The 19,237-nt window shown below is 42.2% G+C and overlaps 2 protein-coding genes across 3 annotated transcripts in view; both read right to left on the reverse strand.

The window, feature by feature from the left end:
- The window catches only part of Zc3h11a (zinc finger CCCH-type containing 11A), a 29,913-nt gene extending 27,064 nt beyond the window's left edge, over nucleotides 1-2,849 (reverse strand). For both annotated transcript variants that reach the window (XM_052736978.1, XM_052736977.1), the window contains exons 1-2: nucleotides 2,742-2,849; nucleotides 442-561 (exon numbers count right to left, since the gene is read on the reverse strand). In XM_052736978.1, the coding sequence (XP_052592938.1) occupies nucleotides 442-561; nucleotides 2,742-2,795 (174 nt within the window). In that variant the 5' untranslated portion in view covers nucleotides 2,796-2,849. The remainder of the gene's footprint in view (nucleotides 1-441; nucleotides 562-2,741) is intronic.
- Nucleotides 2,850-13,040: 10,191 nt separating this feature from the next.
- On the reverse strand, nucleotides 13,041-18,883 carry Zbed6 (zinc finger BED-type containing 6). Its single transcript, XM_052736975.1, has one exon. It carries the CDS (start codon nucleotides 17,248-17,250, stop codon nucleotides 14,308-14,310), a length of 2,943 nt encoding a protein of 980 aa, XP_052592935.1. The 5' UTR covers nucleotides 17,251-18,883; the 3' UTR covers nucleotides 13,041-14,307.
- Between the last annotated feature and the right edge of the window lie 354 nt (nucleotides 18,884-19,237).

Raw genomic sequence — 19,237 nt, forward strand, 5'->3', positions numbered from 1 at the left:
AGAGGGCATCAGAGCCCCTCAAACTGGAGTTAAGACGATTATAAGCTACCAAGTGGGTGCTATGAACCAAATTAGGGTCTTCTGCAAGAGCAGCAATGAGTCATCTCTATGAATCATCTCTCCAGCTCCTGTTAACTGTTTTGAAACTTAAAAACACAGGGTCAGCAAGATGGCTAAGCAGGTTAAGGCATTTGCCACAGCCCGAGCAGCCCAGCACAAGCTCCAGGACACACACTGGAAGGAACTCTGATGGACTCCTATGGGTCAGGCTGTTCTCTGACATCCATATATGTACAAACAGCATGCATGCACGCCCCCCCCATCCCCGCCAGGCTCAGCAGTTAAGTGCTTTTACTGACTGAGTCATCTCCCCTCACTAGCCCTGTCTCCACATTTTGTATTGATCCCGGATACTTATTGCAACAAAAATTGGAAACTTACATCAATTTCCATGTGGCGATATCTGCACACCTGTCGAAAACAACGACCTTCTTGCCATAGTGTGCAAACAGTTTCATTTCCTAGTGCAGCTTCACAGTGACGGAAAGGGCAGCTGTCACCCTGTTAAAAAAATAAAAAACAAAACAGGAAAGGACTGTGGCACATGTCTATAACAAGAATGCCCAAGAACCTAAACAAATCAGTAAGCAAAGACCAGCAGGGCAGAAAACAAGATGTAACAACCACCACCATCTGGAAGCAAATCTGTAATATAATAACCTATTGCTTTTTGCTATCTGTTTGACAGGGTCTCTCACTGGCCTCGAACTCCCCAAGTACATTAGGCTGATTAGCCAGTGAGGCCCAGGGATCCTCCGGCCTCTACATCCCCTGATGGAGTGCATGCCATTTTGCCTGGCTTTTTAAAATGTGGATCTGGGCATCGAATTCAGTGTTTACATGACAAACACTGTACTGACTGGGCTAACTCCCCAGCCTTAACCTATTTCTTTGTTGTTTTTTGAGACAGGATCTCATTATGCAGCCTTGGTAGGCCTAGAACTCACTATGTAGATCAGGCTGGCCTTAAACTCAGAGGTCGACCTGTCTCTGCCTCCTGGGGGGGGGGGCGGGGGGGGGGGGGATTAAAGGTGTGCGCCCAGCTCTCCTCAACCTATTTCTTTTTTTTTTTTTTTCCTGGAGCTGAGGACCGAACTCAGGGCCTTGTGCTTGCTAGGCAAGCGCCCTACCACTGTGCTAAATCCCTACCCCCCCCCTTTTTTTTTTTGGTTTTTCGAGACAGGGTTTCTCTGTGTAGCTTTGCACCTTTCCTGGATCTCGCTCTGTAGACCAGGTTGGCCTCGAACTCACAAAGATCCGCCTGGCTCTGCCTCCCAAGTGCTGGGATTAAAGGCATGCGCCACCACCACCACCCGGCTTTTTTTTTTCTCAATCTATTTCTTAACCCATTTCTTCTGATCTGACTAAGTGTCACTGTTGACAACTGGGCTGAAAATGACAAGGTGTCAGGAACAGATCCTCTGAAAAACATTCTCATCTTCAAAATGGCTTTGGCTTCATATATACTAACTTCAATAATTTCTAGCTTTTGACCTAGAAGTACTACCCCAGTGAGGCTTCCGGTAACTATCATGCCTACCTATGGCCTGCCCCTGAGGTGGGGCCAAGATGGGAGCCCTTAAGACCTGAGATCCGGATGTGCCGGCTCTCTTGGTTCCTGGTGATCCTAGATGTTGGATGGACACTGCTGGACTGCACTTCACCTCTCCCGGACCTTAAAACCTATCCCTTTATTTGTTGTAAGTAAACCCCCAAACACACCTCCCTTTTAACTACGTGTAGCTGCTTTAATACTTCCACCATTAGAAGTTGATAGGCTGTAAGTAATGTAAGTATACTTAACCTATAACATACAATGATATAGTTATTTTTGTTATCGGAAACAAATCACTATTGTACAAAGTGCATATAAAGTGGACTATCAGAGCTTTGCTTTTTTAAAACCTGCTTTTCTTTTGCAGTGCCAGGGGCTGGATCCAGCATCCCTCATGTTTGCAAGTGTTCTGTGGCTGAGCTACATACCTAGTAGAAAAACTTCATGCCCCCCACTGCTGGGCTTTTTAAGATAAGGTGTCACTACACAAGGCCAGGATGAACGTCAACCCTCCTGTTTCTACTACCATGCCTAGCTAGACTTATCTTTTTAAACACAGCATCACAATGATTTTAGAACAGACCACTATAAATAGTGGAAAATGACAGGCAGACCTAAATAGAGCTATCAAAAACTCAAGCAGAAAAACAAGACATTCTGACAGAGAAAGCAAAACTCTAAAAGAATACCTTCAGAAAGATACCATTACCTTCTTACTAGCAGAAAATGTGGACGAGGTCAAATCTAACCCCTAACAGCTCCCACAAGTATTATACAATCCAGTCATTCATCTAATGCAAAATACACAAAATCAAAGCTGCCAAGCCATAGAAGCCAACGTCTCCCAAATTCCAAAGGCAGTTAGAATAAATTAATTATAGGCAAAATGATGACTACACAACATGGGCAGTTTTGCTTTTTGTGCATGTTATAATTATATATAAAATGAAGAGGAGGAGATGAGTGATGTAGTCTTCCTTAACACATTATAATTTACTAAGAAACTGGCAGTAGATAATAAAACAGCTGAGCAAACCACAACATCAGTTTAAAACATAGGGAAAAATCTTAGCTAATTTGATATAAGGAACAGCAGAAAGAACTGATTTAGAGATGCCAGTCTTACTTTGGTGCATGTAGAGTAGAAATAAAAATAGCAGTCTTCTCCCTGATTAGGCATGCCGGGTAAATTCTCAGGCCAGAAGTGGCTTTTTGGAATAAGCCACTGCTTCCTCAAGGTGAAAACCAGCTCCAAGTGCTCTTGAAATGGACTCACTCTTCCAATGACAACTCAACCACAGAAATCTTCTTTAAAACGTAATCCTGGAAAGGGGAGACAGTGAATAAAGTACTTCAGGTAAATTCTTCCAGCCTCCTCCTCCTCCTCTTCCAACTCCTAATGCTACCACACTGTTAAAACTAGATTTTAATTGTGTTAGCAGGCGCTTACCATACAGAGCCTTATAAACAAGCTAGTTATGAGTACTGTACACTCCCAATGTAAAATTTTTGTTAAGGACAGCCATGCCCTTTTCTTTTCTATTTTCTCTGGTGCTTGTTTCACTGATTCAGTGTAAAATTTAAGTAAGTACTGCTAAACACATGACCTACATTTTAGACTAATAGGACATAGACTACTTTATACAAAATACTTGCCAAATGTCATTTTCACCTAAATGAAAACAATTCAAGGATCTTCGTAAGCATGTTATGTCAGAAGTATTTAATTACAACTAAGTGGAAAGATCCTCCTTAACTAGAACAGTTAGTGAAACAATTACCTTGAGACCATCTAAGGGTTAGTGTAGTCACTAAGACAGTGAAGGAGCAAAGAAGTCTTCCCGGGCAGGCCCACAGAACAGTGACAACACAACTCGCACTCTATCCATCGTCCTTGCCTTCCTCTGAAGCCACACAGAATGTGCAAGAATGCTACTTACTACAAAAGCAAAACCATGCTGAAGAGCACATGAGAATGTGGAAGGGGGTCTCCACAAATTCTAGTAATGCCAGGTAAACCCTGGCTTACCGCTCCAAGTCAATTAAGCAAAAGCCAATCTTATCTTCCATTAGTAAAGTAACTCCTAATTCAAGAACTGTCCATCAAGATGAAAGCTGGCCTTCAAGCCAGCAATCTAAGTTAGGAGCAAGAGTCTTCAACTAACCATGCAATGAAATTTTTAAAATGCATATACCCATTATCAAATGGTTCCACTCTACAATTTACTCTAAGGTAAAAAGTCAATAAACACCCAAGTAACAGCACAAAAGAAAGTTCACCATCATCAGCTTCTGCCTGATGCTTATAGCAACAGAGACGGAAAACATGTACAGAGAGGAACAGCTAAGCAAAACAGGAGACAGGGTTGAAGATTTAGGAACTTCTCAGCCTATCCATGTTGCAAAAAGAAACATCAATCAGAAGGAGAAAGGAAAAGAAAAGGGTGTGCTCTGCGGAGAGCATGTGGGAAGCTGACAGAGGAAGGCGCTGAGGCCAGCACAGTGGCTACCAGGCCATGGGGTCCACAAAGTAAGATACTGCCTTAAAAAAAATGAAACACAAAACCAAAAAAGAAATGCTGGTAAGGATATTCATGAGCAAGGACGAAATTATCAAAGAACATAAACCAAAATGGTGGCAGCCAAGAGAGTAGGAAAATTATTTTTACTGTGTTACTTTACTTTGAAAAAAATCTTTCTTTTTAATTTACATGCATTGGGGTGTTTTGTCTACATGTATGTCTGTGCAGCACTTGTGTGCCAACTGCCCATGTAGGCCAAAAAGGGTATCAGATTCCCTGGACCTGGAGATAAGATGGTTGTGAGCTGCCATGTGGGTGCTGGGAATTGAACCTGGGTGCTCTAGAAGGGCAGCCTGGGCTCTAAAGATGAACCATCTCTCCAATCCCTACTTATTTTATGCTCAGAATAACATTATGTTTTCTACTACAGTGCAATACAGACATAGTACAGACTTAAGCTTGCTTTAATTACAACTGTTTGGTCAAAGCATGGAACAACTACCAGACTTTTTAAAAACCTTTGTGTGTACGCACACATTAATGTATGTGAGTGTGGGTGTACCCTGAGTTTGGAAGTCAGGACAACGTTGGTGTTGGACTACTCCTTCTATCTTATTTCAGACAGACTTTTAATCACTGTTGTATAAGCCAGGCCAGCTGGCCCAAAGCTTCTGGGGATGCTCATCTCCATCTCCCATCTTGCCATCACAGTGGGGTCCTCTCTGATCTTAAACCCAAGAATATATTCTATACTCTAAAGGCAACTTAAAAAAAAATTGCCAGCCGGGCTGTGGTGGTGCACGCCTTTAATCCCAGCACTCGGGAGGCAGAGGCAGGTGGATCTCTGAGCTTGAGGCCAGCCTGGTCTACAGAGTGAGATCCAGGAAAGGCGCAAAGCTACACAGAGAAACCCTGTTGTGTGTGGGGGGGGGGATTGCCTCAGGGGGCTGGAGAGATGGCTCAGAGATTAAGAACCCTGACTAGCCGGGCGGTGGTGGCACACGCCTTTAATCCCAGCACTTGGGAGGCAGAACCAGGCAGATCTCTGTGAGTTCGAGGCCAGCCTGGGCTACCAAGTGAGTTCCAGGAAAGGCGCAAAGCTACACAGAGAAACTCTGTCTCGAAAAACCAAAAAAAAAACAAAAAAACCCTGACTGTTCTTCCAGAGGACCTGGGTTCAATTCCCAGCACCCACATGGTGACTGGCAAACCATCTATAATAAGATCTGATACCCTCCTCTGGTGCTCAGGCATACATGCAGGCAGAACACTGTATACACACAAAAAATAAACCTTTAAAAAAAAAACTGCCTCAGATAATATTGGATCTCTAAAAGATAGTTAAAGGGGCTGGAGAGATGGGTCAGTGGTTGAGAGCACTGGCTGCTCTTCCAGAGGACCCGGGTTCAATTCCCAGCACCCACATGGCAGCTGACAACTGTCTATAACTCCAGTTCCTGGCCTTCTGACACCCTCACACAGACATACATGCAAGTGAAACACCAATGAACACAAAATAATAATAAATTATTAAAAAGATAATATAAAAAATAAAGGATAGTTAAAAATAAAGGATAGATTAGAACACATTTGAGGGGAAAAACATGTTAACTGGAGGAGAATGAAAAGGTGAAATGGTAAGCTGGGCAGTGGTGGCACACACCTTTCCCAGCACTCCTGAGACAAAGGCAGGAGGATCTGTGAGTTCAAGGCCAGCCTGGTCTACAATAGCAAGCAGTTAGGGCAGCACAGAGAAACACTATCTTAAAAATAAAAAAGGGGGGGGGTGAGGGGGTGAGATAGGGTGGGTAGAGGCTGAAGAGATAGCTCAGCAGTTAAGAGCACTGGCTGTTCTTCCAGAGGTTCTGAGTTCAATTCCCAGCAACTACATGGTGGCTCACAACCATTTATAGTGGGATCTGATGCCCCCTTCTGGCATAAAGATATACATGCAGATAGAGCACTCATAAATTTTTTTTTTTTAAGATAACTAGAAATTTTTTTTTGGGGGGGGGGTTTGACACAGGGTTTCTCTGTGTAGCTTTGAGTCTGTCCTGGATCTCATCTGTAGCCCAGGCTGGCCTTGAACTCATAGAGATCCGCCTGGCTCAGCCTCCCAAGTGCTGGGATTAAAGGCCACCACCGCCCGGCCAGAAAATAATTTAAGGAAGGCAGTGGCTTAGATAGATAGCTAGGCCTGGTGGTATACACTGGTAATCCTAGTGACTCAGGAGGCTGAGGCCAGAAGATATAAGTTCAAAGCCAACCCAAGGCAACTTAATTGAAAGATGTGTCAAAACAAAAGTGTAGCATGAGCCGGGCGGTGGTGGCGCACGCCTTTAATCCCAGCACTCGGGAGGCAGAGCCAGGCGGATCTCTGTGAGTTCGAGGCCAGCCTGGTCTCCAAAGCGAGTTCCAGGAAAGGCGCAAAGCTACACAGAGAAACCCTGTCTCGAAAAACCAAAAAAAAAAAAGTGTAGCATGAATCTTTAAAGGTCTTATTAAAATAAAAACAAACCCAGAGCCAGGTATTGGGGTAAATGCTGGAAGTTCAGAAAGACAGAACAAGCTACAGCTAATCTCACCTTGCTAATTCCTCAGCTGATCTTATTTCCTCAAACTGAAAGCCTCTGAGTCCTCATCCGAATGGATCTCAGCTGAACTGCTGCTAAAAGCTTAACCAGACTCTAGTTCCTGGTCCTCACACCTTATATACCTTTCTGCTTCCTGCCATCACTTCCTGGGATTAAAGGCATGTGTCACCATGCCTGGCTGTTTCCAGTGTGGCTTTAAACTCACAGAGCCTCTGGAATGCTAGGATTAAAGGTGTGTGCTACCACTGCCTAAACCTATGTTTAATATAGTGGCTGTTCAGTTCTCTGACCCCCAGATAAGTTTAATGGGGTGCATCATACATCAACCACACAAAAGAATACAACAGGGCTGGACAATGCAGCTCAGTGGTCAACCGGTGGCCCAGAATGCTCAAGACCCCAGCTTCATCCTTGGTTCAGGGAGATCTTCCACAGCCGATCAAACAGTAAAGCAGTTATGAAAGCATGAACTACATTTTGAAGGAGGATTATTTGCAAAACTCCCTCCAAGTTAGGCAAAGTATAGTGAGATTAAATCTAACTTTAACAGAAAGAAACTTTCATGTATATCTGCAACCCTAAGCTTCCTTAGCTTTTACTTTGTAATAAATAAATCAATAAAACAATAATAATATTCAAGATAATGGCAAAAAATCTAGAAACAAAAAATTGATAGTATTATAATCTCATACAAAAACCTAAATCAAGTCACATAATAATAAATTTAAATTTTAAATGGAAGCAGAAAAAATTATCAAGAGGCTAAGAAAAACAAGATGGCGGCTGAAAAGAAAGCAGCCTTTTTAAAGGGGACACAAGATGAGCTGGCCTCCCTCTAAGTACTCCAGTCAATGTTGGAAAAAGGGGACATTTTCAGGACTACAGCAATGACACAACATACCACCATGAGAGAGAAGAACAGCCCTAGTTTCTTCCCTTCAAAGCCGTTTAACCCAGGAACAGATGGCAGCTACCAGTGGAAATGCAACTCACTTAAGAGATCACACACAGGACAGGTTCCAGAATCCAAAGCACATGCCCAAGATAGAGCTAAACTCTTCCAGAGGACCTAGGTTCAACTCCCAGCACCCTGTGGCAGGCAGCTCACAGCAGCCTGTAACACCAGGGGATCTGATGCCCTCTTCTCGCCTCAACAGGCACCAGACTCGTGTACTGAGACACACATGCAGACAAAACATCCGCCATACAAAATCAACTAAAAGTGTCAACATGAGACAGAAGGAAGGTGCTTTACTTGAAGATAATTCATTCAGTCCCCAGACACTGGAACTGGAAGCAGGAGGAGTGGAACAGGAAGATTTGGAGCAAGAATGAGTCTTGGGAAGCGCTAGACTCAGTGGTAAACTTCTACACGACTACTAACCAAGTGAAGTTCAGACTTCTCAAATACAAGTCCAGATACCAGGCATCAGATCTTAAAGGAGACTATGACCAGAGAGTCAGCCTTATTTATTTTATGAAAAATAAGTATCAAAAAGTATACCATCAATGTACTCAATGCATTCTTGGGGAAAAAAAGCACTAACTAAGCAAATGTTCTAATAGGAAAAAAATTGGCCTGAGTACAAAAAGAACAAAACCATGTCACATTAATGTTTCAAAAGTTTATGTTGTTTGAAGTGGGGTCTCAATATAGTTTTGCAGGCTGAACAAACCTGTTATCCTCCTGCCTCTGCTTCCCAACTGCTCGAATCATAAGACATATCCAGCTCAAGAAATGTTACGAAAAATTATGATACTAATGAAAATATCCTAAGTAAAACACTAGCTAAGTGGCCTATCATACAGTAGAAAGAATAACACTACATGACCTGAAGGTTTATTACAGAACTAAGAGTGGCTGCATATTAGGTAACATTACATTAATAACAACTAAAAATAATGAAAACAGAAGGCTTATGATGACATAATGGCTAAATAGCCAAGTCAAAATGCAACGCTCATTTCTGATGGGGGGGGAGCTAAGAGACAGCTCAGTGGAAAAAGCCCTTGCTCACACAAGCATGAGGATCTGAGTTCAGATTCCCAGTAAAGCCAGTCAGCCACATGAACCTGTAATCCTGGGGCTTCTACTTAATTAAGATGGGAGGCAGAGACGGGAGAATCCCAGGGATCTCCTCTGGGTCAGCTAGCCTGGCACAAAGGGTGAGCAAGACCCTACCTGAAACAAGATGGAAGGCCAAGACCAACATCTAAGGTTCTTCTCTGACCTCTGCACAGGTTCATGTGTGTACACAGATGCATGATATGCACACACTCAAGCAAGCACACACACAACAAAGAAACCTGGGGGGGGGGGGGGCTGTTAAAAAGTCAAGTGTGGGGAGGCTGGGGGGGGGAGGATGGGGGTAGGGAGAGGGAAGAGGGGGGATCTGTGGTTGGTATGTAAAATGAATAGAAAATTTCTTAGTAATAAAAAAGGGGAAAAAAAGATATAGAGCTAGTAACTGAAACCCCCCCCCCCAAAAGTCAAGTGTGGTGATATAAAGGTCATCCTCAGCTATGTACTGAGTCGAGGCCAGCATGGGCTACAAAAGACCCCCAGGGTCAATAAAGACAAAACAAAACCACAAAGAACTCCAAACCAAACAAACCTTATAACTAGCAAATGACAAGGAACAACTACTACTATAACCTCTGCCCCGCTTTTCAGACCAGGGCTAAGGGTCCATTTATTTCAGGTTGATCAAGGATCACAGGTGTGCAACTCATGCTGGGTTTATGTTGTTACTGGAACCAACCTATGACTTTATAGATATTAGGCAGGCATTGTCTAAGTGAGCCCCTTCACACGTGTGTATACACACACACACACACACACACACACACACACACACACACACACACACACATACACACACACGCTGCACAGTAAAATATTAGCTTACTTAAGACAAAGAAAACAGAGAAACCCTGTGTGTGTGTGTGTGGAGGGGCACTACAATTCAGTGTCTGCAAATTACAAGCTTACAAACTAGCAAATCTAACAATCAACTAGAAAGTACTGAAAATAGCAAGAAATAGAAAGATACCCCCAGAACAGTAAATTTGTCCCATTTAGATAACAATTCAGAGTAAGGCTGTAAAAGATGAAGAAAATGAAGCATGCAAGAGACATATCAAATACAAAACCAAAAGCTAAGCAGTGACTAGGAACAGAAGACCAGGATAATTCCTAATTGGGACAATAGAGGATTAAGAAAACTACTTCACCGACCAAATAATGAACACCTTGAATACAATTTAAAATACCAAGGAGAAATTCTCCCTACAATTTGAGACTGTAAAATCAACTCTCAATAGCTGAGAAAAATAAAGGTCGTTTAAGGGAGCAGAAGAAGGGCTGGGGAGATGGTTCAGTGGGTAAAGTATTTGCTGTGCAAGCATTAAGGCCTGAGCTTGGAGCCCCAGAAGCCACATAAAATGCCATGTGGGCAAGCAGTCCATTCCTGGAAGTGTTACAAGGAAGCCCCAGGACAAGCTAGCTGCTCAGGGTATCTATAGACCAGTGATCAGTGAGATCTGGGTGGGACTGGAAGACAGATGGATGATCCTCAACATAACCCTGGGGCCTCCACATGTACACATATGCAAAAACATACATACACACATACATACTACACACATGAAAATGGAAAGAAAAAAAGGAATGAAGAGTTTTGCGCTACTTGATACAGATGATAAGTATGAAAACAGTAAATGCAGAATACAAACAACTATACAAATCAGCAATGCAAAAAGGTAATGAATTTAGTTTTAAAAAAGTATGAGGGGCTGGACAGATGACTTAGTGGTTAAGAGCACTGGCTGTTCTTCCAGAGGACCTGGCTTCAATTCCCAGCACCCACATGGTGGCTCACAACTGTCTGTAAGTCCAGTTCCAGGGGACCCGACACCCACAGCAAAACATCAATGCACATAAAATAAAAAAATAAGTAAATTTAAAGAAAAAGTTTGAAATTAACAATAAGCCAGCCATTTGAGAAAAAGTCTCCTTAAAGTACCATAATGGCAGAAGTGTCAGATCTTTAATTAGAGCACTATATTAAAAAACATTCAGAACTCATAAATGCACTCAGCAAAAAGACAAGCCACATCTGACCATGTCTCCCCTACTTGCAGAGGGGTTATGTCATGTAACTGTAATCTTTAAACACCATTTGAATATAGGTATGTATTTTTATTTATATATATATATATATAATTAACTATGTATTGAGTGAAAATCTTGTTGAGTAAAAACCTTTCCTATAATTCTAAAGTTAAAAACCATTAACAACAAAAGTAATATAAAGAGAAAACATTTATATAGCATTGATCGATCTATCAGCAAAATGGCTAAAGATTTGCTATCTTTACTAAAATAGCTTCAAGAGCTTCCACAAATAAGGCAGACTTGTTTAGTAAATTGTTAGTTCTTCAGAGAGTAATTTAACTATTCTATGAATGAACTGGTTCTAAGTTCACACAGATGTGTGCATCAAACTGTTACTGGATGCAGGGCTTTTGTTTGCCCTTCAATATCGCTCAGAGAGTTATACATTACATTATGGCACATCCATACAGTGAAATACATACTACATAGCTACCAGAAAGACAAAATAGAGCCACCTGTATGGACAAGGAGCTATTCGGTAACAAATTAACAATGCTTTTTCTCCAAGAAAACAGAATTATAGAATTTCACCGTGGCTCCAGAAAGAAAGAAGAAAGTTAGTTTCCATCCAAAAAATTAAAAGCTTATAAAAAAAATTACAAGAGAAAAAAAAGCCCGGACAATGGCATTTGAATCTGTTAGTAGTCCAGCATGCCTTAAATTACAGTGTTTACGCCTCTCATGATAAAGAACCGTCCCCACTTACATTAGCTGGTTGCTCTCAACAGGAACATCTCTGTCTTCACTGAGTTCCAAGCTATTACGCCTGTAGGTCGAACCAACACTCAATCCATGAATTAATAATAATGAGGTAGAAAGAATTTTCTTCCTCACATTGCCAAGGAAACCTCTCAGCCACAATTGAAACACAGGACGTGTTTTTAAAACATCTTTAAAACATCTCCCAACTCTTGGAAGATTAAGTCCATTTGCATAACCTCTGTCAGACTGGAGACAGCTAGCATTAGTTATCTCCTCAAAAACAAACAAAAAAGTTCACTTAAAGATGAACTTGAGATTCAAAGAATTAAAAAAAAAATGGAAAAAAAAAAGAATCCATCTTCCATAGCTGAGCAATATAATTAAAAAGTAAAAAGATGAAAAAAAAATTGAAAAAACGAAAAAACAAAAAGCAAAAACAAAAAAACCACCACCAAAATTCAATAAGATCCAATTTCTGGTCTTCAAGATTTCTTCACCTATTAAGAAAAAAAAACAGAAACCTTCCCCCATCTTTATTATCTGTATAATAAAAGCATACTGTATGTAGAAATATAAAGTGTTTTATGTATATAATATGCATATACATATATACTTATACACACACACAAATGTATAGAAATAAAACATTTGGGTAATTATCCTTTTAAAATATAATATTAAAGCCTCCAGATTTGGGTTCATTATAAAAATAGTGAACTTAATTAACTCTTATACCAAAGTACCATGAAGTTAACATTACTGAATTTTACCCAGCCACAAAATCAAGATGAAAAGAAATCCATGTATATGGATACAGTGATATATATGTCAATGTCTATGGTATGTATAACAATAGTTATCAGGGGGTGTTTAACCAAAAAAGGTAGAAGCGTATCGTTACAGAGTAACTACAGAGTGGGGCAGCGAGCCGAAGAAGGCAGAGCAGCATTATAGCCATTCCCAACCAGCTCGGGCGAAGAAACACAGAGACGCTAAAGGAAGCTATTTTTCCTCCTTTATATCACGACAAACATCACTGGCATGGCATTCAATGCTGGCCCTGCAAAGGCTTGTTACACTAGTTCCAATTCTTTACTATTGATGGCTATAGCTAAGGACTTCACTCCAGTTGGTAAAAGGGTAAATTTGGGGGAGATGAAATTTCACTTCACAATGAATGGTACATTTACCATTTAAGAATTTAAAAAAAAAAAAAAGCTATTTCAATACACAGAAATGAGTTTCAAAACCAGCCTAGTAACAAAGCCATTTTGATTCTTATGTAATAAATACTACATACTTTCTAGGCTAAATCTTGCCAAGCACTATCCAAGACAAAACTAAAATCAAGACTTTAAAAAAAAGTGGACACCTTTTACTCACACTTAATACTAGTCAATTTTCCAGGAATTTTTTGGGCAGGGAATATCCCCAAATCTAAAATGAAAAAAAGGAAAAATTGGGATCTTACATTAGTTATTCAGTCTGAAACGTCTAATAGACTTAATAAAAGTCATTATTTTCTGGCCTCCCACTCAGTCATAGAAACAGACTCTCAGAGTGGAAAGGAACCTGAAAGGGCCACTGAGATCAGTTTACTCATTTCAACAACAATGCCAAACAGTAAAATATAACTGCTTATTTCAGTTAATACAGGGGCCCAAACGTCATAGTTAGGAATACCATGCTATGGACCATAAAGTATCCTTTAAAAAAAAACTGAACAAACTACAGAAATATTCTCTGGGAAACTCATACTGGGTTTGCCATATTCATGAGGCTTGTATTCTAAATCCCACTCAATGTTTTTGGTTTTACAAATGTTTAATGTTTACTAATAGGTTACCTATATAATCCTTGTTTTTGTACTGTATTATAAAAGACTAGCAGTCATTTTTTTTTCTAGTTGTTTTTTAATGTTTTCCTTTCATACAGACTTAATCCTAACTATAAAGGGCAATTTTATCATACCCAGTCATTTGACATTATAAACAGACCAGTATGAGGTAATTATGAATTTCCAAATATGAAACAATTTTGTAGGTTTTCATTCTGTCAAGTTGTGTCAGGGGTTTTAAAGAAATTAAAAAATAGGGAAGGGAAAGAATATGTTAGTGCAACCACTAACACATTCTAAATGCCTTTGTGCTTACAGAAGTCCTGGATCACAATACTTACACAAATCACTGATTTCAGAGTAATCAAACCTTCCATGTTGGAAGAAATTTTTACTCAAATCAATGATCAGTCCAATCGACCAACCAGAAATACCTAAGCCCTTCAAAGCTGCACTGCCTTTTCTCATTCAGACTCTTTTCTCTCCACTGATGACACTTCCATCGATGTTAGCTACACTGAGTGACAACTGTGAATCTTCTACGGTAACCTTCATTTCTTCTTCTTCATCATCATATGGCCTCTGCGGAGTTTTCAGCTTTCTTGTACTATTAGATTTCCCCGGGTTTTGCATTTTTGTAAGACAGGATCTTAACTGTTGCCCCGGCTGGTCTCAAATTCATGTGCTAAAGTTATAATCCAGCCTCACCATCTCAAATAGCCAGGACTACAGGCACCCGTGACCACACCCAGCTATTTTTTTTAAAGAATAAATAGTATGACTACATATAATAACAATAGCAATAAGATATAGTAATATAGCAAAAGCTGCCCAGTTTAAGTAGAAAAAGGAAAAAGAAGTTAAGGTAATATTTCTTTTTCATTGTTCTGAACAGCCTTATTTTCAGGGTCCCAGCTCAGAATCAATGTAGAATAGTCATAGTTAACATTCTCCAAGTTCATTTTCAGAAATATCAGCTGTTCTACATTATCAAAGTCCATGTTCATGATCTGCTTTGGATGAAAGTGGCTGTTTGTGGTAAACATGCACTCCGATTGCCAACTACACATGGGGCAACTCAGATACTGAATGGCAACTTGGGTCAAAGCTGGCCATATGCTCACCTTCCTCTGCCAGTAAACCAAAGGGTCATCACCTCCTGAGAGCTCTGAATACTTCTCTTTGAAGTACTCATCCACTACTGCTACAGCAGAGGGGAACAGGAAGCTTCTGCTTCCAATAGCAACACTGTCTGCGGCTGAGCTATCCATAGAACCTGAATTGGAGGTGCCTTCTTTTATAGAAGTAAATGAATCAGTTCCTAATCTAACTAAAGGGCCAGATGCTTCCGAGGTTGCAATTTGGCAGGCCCCGGGCGACGATTCCATGTAATTACAAACCTCTTCTGCAAGGATCTGTTTATAAGTCTCTAAATCAGCACCTTGAGGAAAAAAGTCTTCCAAACTGTTCTTAAAACAAGGATCTAACAAAGTAGCCAAGATACAATGCTTGGATTTGAGCATGGCACTTAGTAGGGCATCAGTTTCAAGTTTCAAAGATAAACTATCTACCAGATTAAGGGCCTGAGTAATACCTCTGACTTGAAAATCTTCTCTGAGTCTCTGCAGGGAAAAGAGGAGATGATGGATTAGGGGCAGCACCTGATTCAATCCCGTGGTCTTTACACTCACTTTCTGGGTGGCCTCCTCAAAGGGCTTAAGAATATCACAGACGTATGTCATCAGAGTCCACTGGAGTGAAGTGAGCACAACTCCACTGGCCCGACCCAGACTGTGGTGAACAGAGTAGCAATGCTCTAGAAGCCATTTTAACATGTAAAAGGTAGAAATCCAGTGGCCACTTTCATCCTGCTTCAGATTCTTCCACGGAAGCTGGTGATCGTTCTGGAACTCTTGTAGTATCTGGCGGGCTTTGACTGAATGGCTAAAATGATGGCAGGTTTTTCTAGCAGCCACTAACATATTTTCAATGCTTTTGTGCTCACAGAAGAAGTCCTGAATCACTATATTTAAACAGTGCAGGAAGCATGGCACATGGGTAAAACCACCTCCTTTGATTGCATCTACCACATTAGAGGAGTTGTCAGAAACAATGAAGCTGGGGCTAAGAAAATTAGGAGAGAGCCACAGACCGATCTGGTCATTTAATTCTTGTAAGATGTTAGTTATCAAACAGTCTTTGGCTAGGCCTGTAACACAAAGTACTGCCCACTTTCTAAAATTGGGGGTCCCACCACTACTGGGGGAAGATGCAGTTTCCAAAGAGACCCAGTGTACAGTCACAATGAAGTAGTCTGTGGAAGGGTCATGGGTCCATACGTCAACAGTCAGGTGGATCTTTTGGCTTTGAACATTCTCTAAAGTTAAGAAAATTTTTTCTCTCACAGAATCATATAACTGAGGTACAGCTTTGGTGAAAAAATAAGTCTCTGATGGCAATCTATAGTCAGGAGCAACAATCTGTAGAAACCGCTGAAAAGCTGGGGTTGAGAAATAGTTGTAAGGATGCATATCTTCCACAATCATCTGAATAAGCGCCTGACTTATCTGACTGGAGGCTGAATTCTCACAATGTAGTGGTGTTTCTCTCTCTTGTGCATGCACCGGATTGGCTTGCTCTGCAACAGGAACAGGACTCTCAGATCTAGGTTCAACCTCTAAAACAGGAGGTTCATCAGTATCAGAGTCACTAAGGTCCTCAGCTGTTAAATCCTGGCTGCCTGATGACTTCTCTCCATGCAAAGGATCATTCAAGAGATCACTGCTCTCAGTCTCAGTCTCATCCAATCCATTTCCAATAGCACCATTGTCTTTGTTGGCAACAGCCCAGTGGATGGGATGTGTGGCCTGAAGGTGCCGTTGAAGTGTGGACGTTCCTAAGTGGGAACCTGGCCTACCCCGGCTCACACTTCTTTTACATATGTTACACACAGCTCTTGAGACGTGCTGAGGATCAGTATAAAAAAAATTCCAAACTGCAGATGTCTTGGCTCTGGTTCCAGGAATTAAGGCATGCTTGACAATGTTGCTTTTGATGAGAAATCGCCCTCTTTTTGCCCTCAGGGCATCAGACGCTGATTTATCACGTTTCTTACCCATTCTGTTTTCATCTAATGAATCTGTAGGAATATACTCAAAGCTTCCATTGCTCTCAGGAGAAGAAGGAGATAAAGACAAATCCAAGGTAAAGTCCTCCTCCCCATTAGTGACACCAAACTTGTTGGCCCTGGTCCAGTGAGGAGAATGCCTTGCCTGGAGATGTCGTTGAAGAGTAGATGTACCCAGATGGCTGCCTGGCTTGCCCCGGCTGACACTCTTTTCACACAGGTTACAAATAGCTCTCCAGGTATACTGGGGGTCAACATGAAAGAAGTGCCATACGATGGAGGTCTTGGCTCTGGTACTGGGGAGATAGATTTGCTTGTCTATATTGCTCTCAAAAAGACTTTCTTCATCTTGCTCAGGGGCACTGGACGCTAACAAAGCAGGGGCATCTGCAACAGGTCTTCCAGACCCCAAATCCTTACTAAACTTCTTGGCAAGGATCAGTTTCTTTCGGCGCCTTTTCCCCTTAATTCGCAAACCCTTCTTTCTTTTCTTTTTAGCAGGTAATTTTGTCTCTTTGTTCACTCCTTCTGCCACCATCTTTCCCTCTACCACATCATCTTCTTCTGCATTTGAATTAATGGAAACACATCCCAGAATCCCAGCATCACTGAAAGTCCTGCATCTTCGGCCAGGAGAAATCGAGGAAACTGGTACACTCAAAGTACATACACTCATTCTCTTGGTCTCCAAAATCCGTACCAGAATCTTCCGGTGGGTTTACCACTCCGGCAGAAATACAGCGGTCCCTCTCCACTTGTATTACCTTTCCTCCAGTTCCTATGGGCGTCAAATTCCCTTTCACCCAATGACCTCCCAGCCAGGTTATTTTTGGAGGAAAAATAACAGCAGTGGAGGACATTCCCAAACTCTGTCTTGCAGGGCGTCAGGAGTTCTTTTAACTTTCTGAATTCAAACAGTCCAGTGTCCTCATGTTATAGAAAAAAGAACTGAAGCCCATTTTCCCACAGTCATGGAATCTAGAGCAGCTAAAAGTCAGGTCTTCCAAATCCAAGGTTCATACTAATGCTGCTGTATCAAGAACTTCATCTGCTGGAAATGCCTTCAGTTCTTACAATGTGTACTTTTAATGAATCCACATGACAACATTGACTTTCCCTTAATTTGGGGATTATTTTCAGGAAATTTCACTTAAATATCATTCAACAGTCATCATTTAGGACTGTGATATGCCAAGACAACCCAAAAAAGTCAATTCTGGAAAGCTAAATCAGATTCCACATACTGGTCATTAGCAGTAAACTCTAGTTGTGCCCTTTCTGTTCTGACATTTTGAAAAATGTAGGTGGCTGAAAAAAAATTATCTGGAAATAAAACTTTAAAACAAGGTAACAAGCTGTATTTTTCATTTATGGTTTCTCTCAAGAGTACATATTTTTAGACTGAAAGCAAAGCGTTACAGCCCGTTAATAGTTCACAAGCTGACATTCTATGAGCAACAAAAGTGAAATGAGCTTTAAACCACTTGCATTACTCTTCCGTGGATTCCCTCCCCTGCCCCCAACATCAACACGTTTACCCTACGAAAGCATGGCTATCACTAGCTCCACAGCCGCCGCCTCAGAGTTCACAACCAAAGCCTGGTAGATGTCAACAAAACGCGCCTTCCCCATAGGGATCCGCACCGATTATGGGCATCTAAGGGGTGTTCTTCATTACGGTCTCACCAATCCTACAAGAACGAAGAGTCCCTGTAGCTCTTGACTCCGATGATGAGGGCTGGGGTGGGAGAGGAATCAGGGTGGGGAATGGGTATAGGACACCAGAAATCCACTACGTAAGTGGAACATGAGAAAAATCTCCCAAGTAGTAGGACCCTAGAGAGGAATGAGAGTAGGTAAACTCGGGTCCAGGCACTCGTTCCGATTTAGGGAGGGAGGGTCGGCTAACTAAGGAGACGGATTCTGGAAAGAAAGCAACCTAGCGTCTGTTTTTCCTCCGGGGGGTCCGAAACAGTCGCTCTTCAGGGGCTACCCGGGAATCCCGGTTCCGGAACACCGGATATGGGGGGGAGGGGAAGAGGTTGGCAAGGGAGCAGGCGCCGTGGGGGGTGGGGCGGAGCGGGTGGGGGCGGGGAGGGTGGGAAAGTGAGCTGGAGTCTGGCTAGGAGCCCGGCCGGCCAGGGCCGCGGGCGGGAGGCCCGGGAGCTGCCGCGCCGACGGGCCCAGCTCGGACTTCCCGGGCTAGGCCGAAACTCGGGCGAGGGGAGGCCGCTGCCACTCCCCTCGCCCTCTCCTCCCTCCCAGGCCCCAAGTCACCCGGGAATCAAAAAACGGGTCTAGTTACCAGAGAACAGAAACTTTACCGAACCGATGACACTGTCAGGGATTCCCGCGTGCTGCCACGTCTTTCTCTTTCCTTAGCCGCGGTCGCCCGCCGTCCTCACAGCAGCAGAACAAGCAGAAACCCAAGACTGCCAGCGTCAAAGATGGCGCCCGGCTACAGGCTGGGCTCTAAGGCTGGGCCAGTAAAAGTGCCAGCACGACGCAAGCGCAGGCATTCTGGGAGTTGTAGTTTCCTTTATGAGGCGAGCCTTAAGATGGCTTCTTGGGTCATAGGGTCACGTGCCACGGAGGCGCGGGGACGTGACGTTCTTTCTCTGGACCGGGATGTCTCTCAGAAAATAACTTTTCACGAAAGTTTT

The sequence above is a fragment of the Peromyscus californicus genome, unplaced genomic scaffold (genome assembly GCF_007827085.1).
Source record: "Peromyscus californicus insignis strain IS unplaced genomic scaffold, ASM782708v3 Scaffold_14__1_contigs__length_90479793_seg_2, whole genome shotgun sequence".
Lineage (NCBI taxonomy): Eukaryota > Metazoa > Chordata > Mammalia > Rodentia > Cricetidae > Peromyscus > Peromyscus californicus.